We start from the raw sequence: 8,857 nt of genomic DNA on the forward strand, positions 1-8,857 counted from the left end.
TTCAATTTGAAAAATGTGCACTTAGAAAAAATATAAAAATAAAGTGTTGCATATTGATATTTATCTGTTTCTATATATATTGTGAGAAATCATTATGATCAGTGTTTCCACAAAGATAAATATCATTAATTATTAATAATAACAGAGTTAAAGGCACCTACTCAGTGGCCTAGTGGTTAGAGTGTCCGTCCTGAGATCGGTAGGTTGGGAGTTCAAACCCCGGCCGAGTCATACCAAAGACTATAAAAATTACCTCCCTGCTTGTCACTCAGCATCAAGGGTTGGAATTGGGGGTTAAATCACCAAAATGATTCCCGGGCGCAGCCACCGCTGCTGCCCACTGCTCCCCTCACCTCCCAGGGGGTGATCAAGGGTGATGGGTCAAATGCAGAGAATAATTTCGCCACACCTAGTGTGTGTGTGACAATCATTGGTACTTTAATCTTTAATCTTTTAAATTGAGAAAATTGGCTATTTCTGGCAATTTATTTAAGTGTGTGTCAAACTGGTAGCCCTTTGCATTAATCAGTACCCAAGAAGTAGCTCTTGGTTTCAAAAAAGGTTGGTGACCCCTGTCTTAGAGACATGAAACAAAAACCTATATGTAGGCCTCACTTAGACCTACATTTCACATATTGACAACCCCCAGCAAAAAAACAGGAAGTTTGCAATTCCCCCTTCAAAACAAAAGTTTTGTAAAAACCGGTCACCTTTTTTCAAACATTATCTCCTCTGAGCGCGTTTGTCGTGTCGGCTTCAAACTAGCACAGGAGAGCGATTGAACCCTTCTGATTAAAAGTTGACCAAAAAGTTTTAATTACTGTTTCGGTTTGGATTTTATGTGCCGTCAAAGTCGGTCCCCGTCCATCGCTGCTTGCAGCTTTAATTTTACTTGTTTTGGAAAGTCTTGACAAGCCAAATTTTCTTGTTCTATTGGCAGATAATTTTGCTTAGGTCCAATAAAATACACTTTTTTTTCTTGTTTTTGAACACTGACTTTTTGCGGTGCATAAAATCTAGCTCGTTCATTTTCTCCAAACGTCAGCTATTCTTACGGGGAACCGCCAGGTATAGGAAGGAATATAACCGCCAGAGAACAAACTATTACCCTGTTCACAGGTGGATGAGCATTCCATCTCATCAGATCCATCTTTGCAGTCATCTTCTCCATCACACACGTGGTTGAAGAGGACACACCCTGCGTTGTCTTTGCAGGCTTTGGAGCCCAAATTGCACTTAGGTTCAGAACCCACAATCCTAACAGGAGGCGCGGTGGCTAAACCGTTCTCTTCGTCTTCATTCACATTCTGGTCCTCTGTTGAGAAAATATCGATGGGTAAAAGGTTTGGTTTCAAGTGAGCACACTTAAGCTTAACTCACCGCAGTTTTCCTCATCCGTTCCGTCCAAACAGTCCCTTTCACCGTCACATAGCAAGGTTGCGGGTAAGCAGCGGTTTTTGTTGTCGCAGTGGTGAACGCATCCCACGGGTTTTTTGGAACAATGCCACTCATCTGACAGGTCCTGGCACTGAGGTACGCCGTCACACTCCTCACCCTTATTTATGCACTTCTTCCCATGGGCACACTGAAATTGATCTGAAAGCAGGCAACATGACATTTTAATAATTGTTAGTTCATTATTCTTCGGTCAATGGTCAACAAAATAAACAAACAGTTGTACATTCATAGATTGAAAATGAAAATGTTGCAGACCGAAAGGGTTTAGGCCAGGGGTCGGCAACCCAAAATGTTGAAAGAGCCTTATTGGACCAAAAATACAAAAACAAATCTGTCTGGAGCCGCAAAAAATTAAAAGCCATATTACATACAGATAGTGTGTCATGAGATATAAATTGAATTAATGTGACTTAAAGGAAACTAAATGAGCTCAAATATAGCTACAAATGAGGCATAATTATGCAATGTGTACATATAGCTAGCCTAAATAGCATGTTAGCATCGATTAGCTCGCAGTCATGCAGTGACCAAATATGTCTGATTAGCACTCCCCACAAGTCAATAAACATCAACAAAACTCACCTTTGTGGATTCATGCACAACGTTAAAAGTTTGGTGGACAAAATGAGACAGAAAAAGAAGTGGCATAAAACACGTCCTAGAAAGTCGCAGAAAGTTATACATGTAAACAAACTAAGGTGAGTTCAAGGACTGCCAAAATGAATAGGACAAAACGGCGCTCGCCAAATACTCGAATCAGTGAAGCATGTTTAATATAAACATTATAACTTTATAACAATTAGGGAGGTTTGTGTCATGTTTGTCCTCCTACAGAAACCATATTAAAACAAAAAACAAAAAAATTTTCCCCTCAACTTTTTCCATTTTTCATACATTTTTGAAAAAGCTCCAGAGAGCCACAAGGGCGGCGCTAAAGAGCCACATGCGGCTCTAGAGCCGCGGGTTGCCGACCCCTGGTTTAGGCTGAAGTTGAACACGTATTGCGGCTAACCCTATAAACAATGTCAAGTACAAGATGAACTTCCGAAAATTATGAAATGTCCTTTGTACAACATATTATAAATACCCATTATACACAACATAAACAGTTACATTATATACACAGTAAAGGCTTGTGAAATATCCTCGTACACATGTTAAACCTTTGCACTAATTATATAATATATACATATAATACTACAATCACAGACCAATTTGTTAGTTTTGTCCACATATGTAATTTACTGGTGCTTGCCAGCAATGTTCCCTCTAATTTTTAATGTTTGTGAGCAAACGCACAAACTCCCACACACACACATATATATATGTATCTCCTGATGATAGAGGGAACCCCTCATGAAACAGGCCTGCAGAGATGAAGTAGTCTTGTGATTTTTCACACACACACACACGTGTGTGTGTGTGTGTGTGTGTGTATATATATATATATATATGTATGTGTATATATATATATACACACACACACACACACACACACACACACACACACACACACACACACACACACACACACACACACACACACACACACACACACACACACACACACACACACACACACACACACACACACACACACACACACACACACACACACACACACACACACACACACACACACACACACACACACACACACACACACACACACACACACACACACACATATATATACATATATACACATCCTGAAAATATGCAAACAAAACTGTGTTTAGATAATTGATACTTCAAACTTGCATAAATAAATATTAAGGAATATAACAACTTGGCTTCTGAGAGCTTCAAAATGTAATGAATAAAATACTAAAGTTGTTGATAAACAAGCAATTATTTTAATAATTAAATATGGTCATTTTAAATGAATTATGATCATTTAAAATTAATTATTTCAAATATGTTTATTTTAATGTATAATTCTATGGCTGGATGTAATAAGGAGTCAGAAAAAAAGACAAATACAAATATAATTAATTTTGATGTTTTTAGCAAAATATAGTAAAAATGTATTCTCTTTTTTTTTTAAATTAATATATTTATTTTTAGGTAAGATAAACATAATACAGTTCATCTCTAGTCTGGATGATTTAGTTCTGTTGTCTGTAATATCTTACTGAGATCATTTAGGACCAAAACACTTAAAACAAGTAAAACACTAACATAAAATCTGCTTAGTGAGAAGAATTATCTTATCAGACAGAAAATAAGCAAATATCACCCTTATTTGAGATATTTAATTTTACTTATAATTCAGTTTTTGCAGTGTATCCAATGAAAAACTAAAAATGCTACATTCAAGAGAGCATTACCGTCATTGCAATGCAGTTCACAATCCTCTTCATCGGATTCATCTCTGCAGTCGGGCTCCCCATCACACACATGGCTGTGGGGCACACACTCCGAGCCATCACTGCATAACATGAACCCTCTGCTGCACTTTAAGGGATTGCTTTCAGATGAAACTAAACAAAACAAAAAAAATGAGCGATTATGCATTAAAGTCAAACAAAACTCCACTGAAATTGACATTCCTGGACTAGGTTGACAAAATACAACTCTTTAAATCTCACCTTCTTGCAAGGAGCCTGTGAACTGCAACAACACTGCACAAAGACATAAATATACAGCCATCACAACATTTAAAATAAAACCGGCCAGAATCTTGCGCAAACGACGTAGAAGTGTTTTATAATGGGTGCAGGTGATTGCAATGCACCCTAATTAAGGACACAGGTGATGGGAGGAGCTAAAATAGTATGACGTCATTATTATTTGTATGTGATATTTATTTGTGTTAAAATACACTTCAGTAATCATATATTTAAGTCTTCAGTTAAATATTTTGACTGATACGCATTGTTTTTATTTGCTTTTAATTTCTTCGAATAAAATAACTGGTCATTGTTTAATCGTTCTATTCCATTACTCATCCATCTAAACGTCCTTTTATAAATCCATCCTTTTTTCTTTTTTTTTAAAAATATTTATTTTGGTATTGAGCTGTCTTCGTTTAAGTCTAAATTGGGATTTGTATTTTTTTTTTTTTTTTTTTAAATAAACCTTTATTTATAATATGCAACATTTACATACAAGCAAATAAATAATAATAATAATCAAAACAAGAACAGAAACAGTACAAAACAGCACCAGGGGGGTTGTAAACTCAATAAAGTAACTAAAATAGAATGCAAAATATATAAATATATAACAAAGTCCCATAAATAATCATAGTTTTCACAGCTATTTGGTTGTCAGAGGTAGAAAGCGTTTTAAAGTAAAGTTCTAATTATTTTTTTTAAAGGCACAAAAAAGAGGTCAAGTATTGAGAAACTTACATTTATGAATATAAAACTTAGCCAATAGTAGAATGAGGTTGCAAAGGTAAAATTCCTTTTCAATTTTTTTTTCATACAGTGGCTGCAGTGCCCTCTGCTGGTTGTTCAGGGGAGTGTGTAGGTCACATTTATTTGTGCATCTGGTTTGTGGGAGGAATGTCTCATCGACACAAAAGCAAAAAAAGCGATCCACATATGCAAAGTCAATACAAATACATAATCAAGCATATTTATATTCAAATCTCAAAAATATATTTACAAATATATGTTTATTTATGCAAATTCTTGATTTATTTTTAAACCTTTATTTATAATATGCACCATTTAGATAAAAGCAAATAAATAATAATAATAATCAAAACAAGTACAGAAACAGTACAAAACAGCGCCAGGGGGGTTGTAAACTCAATAAAATAACTAAAATAGAATGCAAAATATATATATGTAACAAAGTGTAAAGCCATAGCCTCACACAAGTTCCGTAAATAATCATAGTTTTCACCGCTTTTTGTAGAAAGCGTTTTAAAGTAAAGTTCTAATTATTTTTTTTAAAAGCACAAAAAAGAGGTCAAGTATTGAGAAACTTACATTTATGAATATAAAACTTAGCCAATAGTATAATGAGGTTGCAAAGGTCAAATTCATTTTAAATTGTTTTTTCATATAGTGGCTGCAGTGCCCTCTGCTGGTTGTTCAGCGGAGTGTGTAGGTCACATTTATTTGTGCATCTGGTTTGAGGGAGGAATGTCTCATCGACACAAAAGCAAAAAAGTAGGGATGTCCGATAATGGCTTTTTTGCCAATATCCAATATTGTCCAACTCTTAACTACCGATACCGATATCAACCGATACCGATATATACAGTCGTGGAATCAACACATTATTATGCCTAATTTGGACAACCAGGTATGGTGAAGATAGGGTACTTTAAAAATAATAATAATAATAATAAAATAAGATAAATAAATTAAAAACATTTTCTTGAATAAAACAGAAAGTAAAACAATATAAAAACTGTTACATAGAAACTAGTAATTAAGGAAAATGAGTAAAATTAACTGTTAAAGGTTAGTACTATTAGTGGACCAGCTTATGTGTGCTTACGGACTGTATCCCTTGCAGACTGTATTGATATATATTGATATATAATGTAGGAACCAGAATATTAAAAACAGAAGGAAACAACCCTTTTGTGTGAATGAGTGTAAATGGGGGAGGGAGGTTTTTTGGGTTGGTGCACTAATTGTAAGTGTATCTTGTGTTTTTTATGTTGATTTAATAAAAAAAATTAAAAAATAACCCGATACCGATAATTTCCAATATTACATTTTAAAGCATTTATCGGCAGGCCGATATTATCGGACATCTCTAGTTATCTAATATTGCAACAAATATTAAATTATATTTTCAAATTTTTTTTGTTGTTAAAATCATTATTTTAATGCTTTTCATTTATATTTTTTATTTTCATTAGGGCTTTCAATGTTAACGCATGTGATTACTAAACAATTTTTATGGTGTTATAATAAATGGAAAAATATTAATCACGGTGTTTGTTTAGACCGGCATCACACACCAGTGAGATGATATCCAATCCAATCCACTTTATTTATATAGCACATTTAAACAACCCAAAAGTTTACAAAGTGCTGCACAACAATATTAAAAACAATATTCAAATATTATCCTTAGCTCCACCAATGACTGAAAGAAATAAAAATAAATATAAAAACAATATAAAAACAATCAATCAATCAATTAATTGTTTATTTTTATAGCCCTAAATCACAAGTGTCTCAAAGGGCTGCACAAGCCACAACGACATCCTCGGTCCAGATCCCACATAAGGGCAAGGAAAAACTCACAACCCAGTGGGATGTCAATGTGAATGACTATGAGAAACCTTGGAGAGGACCGCAGATGTGGGTGACCCCCACCCCCCTAGGGGAGACCGGATGTAATGGACGTCGAGTGGGTCTAGCATAATATTGTGAAAGTCCAGTCCATAGTGGATCTAACATAATAGTGAGAGTCCAGTCCATAGTGGATCAAACATAATTGTGAGAGTCCAGTCCATAGTGGATCTAACATAATAGTGAGAGTCCAGTCCATAGTGGATCTAACATAATAGTGAGAGTCCAGTCCATAGTGGATCTAACATAATAGTGAGAGTCCAGTCCATAGTGGATCTAGCATAATATTGTGGGAGTCCAGTCCATAGTGGATCTAACATAATAGTTTGAGAGTACAGTCCATAGTGGATCTAACATAATAGTGAGAGTCCAGTCCATAGTGGATCTAACATAATAGTGAGAGTCCAGTCCATAGTGGATCAAACATAATAGTGAGAGTCCAGTCCATAGTGGATCTAACATAATAATGAGAGTCCAGTCCATAGTGGATCTAACATAATAGTGAGAGTCCAGTCCATAGTGGATCTAACATAATAGTGAGAGTCCAGTCCATAGTGGATCTAACATAATAGTGAGAGTCCAGTCCATAGTGGATCTAACATAATAGTTTGAGAGTACAGTCCATAGTGGATCTAACATAATAATGAGAGTCCAGTCCATAGTGGATCTAACATAATAGTGAGAGTCCAGTCCATAGTGGATCTAACATAATAATGAGAGTCCAGTCCATAGTGGATCTAACATAATATTGTGGGAGTCCAGTCCATAGTGGATCTAACATAATAGTGAGAGTCCAGTCCATAGTGGATCTAACATAATAATGAGAGTCCAGTCCATAGTGGATCTAACATAATAATGAGAGTCCAGTCCATAGTGGATCTAACATAATATTGTGGGAGTCCAGTCCATAGTGGATCTAACATAATAGTGAGAGTCCAGTCCATAGTGGATCTAACATAATAATGAGAGTCCAGTCCATAGTGGATCTAACATAATATTGTGGGAGTCCAGTCCATAGTGGATCTAACATAATAGTGAGAGTCCAGTCCATAGTGGATCTAACATAATAATGAGAGTCCAGTCCATAGTGGATCTAACATAATGATGAGAGTCCAGTCCATAGTGGATCTAACATAATATTGTGGGAGTCCAGTCCATAGTGGATCTAACATAATAGTGAGAGTCCAGTCTACAGTGGATCTAACATAATAGTGAGAGTCCAGTCCATAGTGGATCTAACATAATAGTGAGAGTCCAGTCCATAGTGGATCTAACATAATAGTGAGAGTCTAGTCCATAGTGGATCTAACATAATAGTGTCAGAGTCCAGTCCATAGTGGATCTAACATAATAGTGAGAGTCCAGTCCATAGTGGATCTAACATAATAGTGAGAGTCCAGTCCATAGTGGATCTAACATAATAGTGAGAGTCCAGTCCATAGTGGATCTAACATAATATTGTGGGAGTCCAGGCCATAGTGGATCTAGCATAATATTGTGGGAGTCCAGTCCATAGTGGATCTAACATAATAGTTTGAGAGTCCAGTCCATAGTGGATCTAACATAATAGTTTGAGAGTCCAGTCCATAGTGGATCTAACATAATAGTGAGAGTCCAGTCCATAGTGGATCTAACATAATAGTGAGAGTCCAGTCCATAGTGGATCTAACATAATAGTGTGAGAGTCCAGTCCATAGTGGATCTAGCATAATATTGTGAGAGTCCAGTCCATAGTGGATCTAACATAATAATGAGAGTCCAGTCCATAGTGGATCTAACATAATAGTGAGAGTCCAGTCCATAGTGGATCTAACATAATAATGAGAGTCCAGTCCATAGTGGATCTAACATAATATTGTGGGAGTCCAGTCCATAGTGGATCTAACATAATAGTGAGAGTCCAGTCCATAGTGGATCAAACATATAACATATAAAAACTGTTACATAGAAACTATTAATTTATGAAAATGAGTAAAATTAACTGTTAAAGGTTAGTACTATTAGTGGACCAGCTTATGTGTGCTTACGGACTGTATCCCTTGCAGACTGTATTGATATATATTGATATATAATGTAGGAACTAGAATATTAAAAACAGAAAGAAACAACCCTTTTGTGTGAATGAGTGT

General features: G+C 35.7%; 1 protein-coding gene across 1 annotated transcript in view; it reads right to left on the reverse strand.

The window, feature by feature from the left end:
- Window positions 1-4,182, reverse strand: part of LOC140679264 (vitellogenin receptor Yl-like) — a 32,015-nt gene extending 27,833 nt beyond the window's left edge. The window contains exons 1-4 of the mRNA XM_072914325.1: window positions 4,050-4,182; window positions 3,789-3,941; window positions 1,381-1,596; window positions 1,109-1,315 (exon numbers count right to left, since the gene is read on the reverse strand). Coding sequence (XP_072770426.1) covers window positions 1,109-1,315; window positions 1,381-1,596; window positions 3,789-3,941; window positions 4,050-4,110 — 637 coding nt within the window. The 5' untranslated portion in view covers window positions 4,111-4,182. The remainder of the gene's footprint in view (window positions 1-1,108; window positions 1,316-1,380; window positions 1,597-3,788; window positions 3,942-4,049) is intronic.
- Window positions 4,183-8,857: the final 4,675 nt, after the last annotated feature.

The sequence above is a fragment of the Nerophis lumbriciformis genome, linkage group LG12, assembly GCF_033978685.3.
Source record: "Nerophis lumbriciformis linkage group LG12, RoL_Nlum_v2.1, whole genome shotgun sequence".
Lineage (NCBI taxonomy): Eukaryota > Metazoa > Chordata > Actinopteri > Syngnathiformes > Syngnathidae > Nerophis > Nerophis lumbriciformis.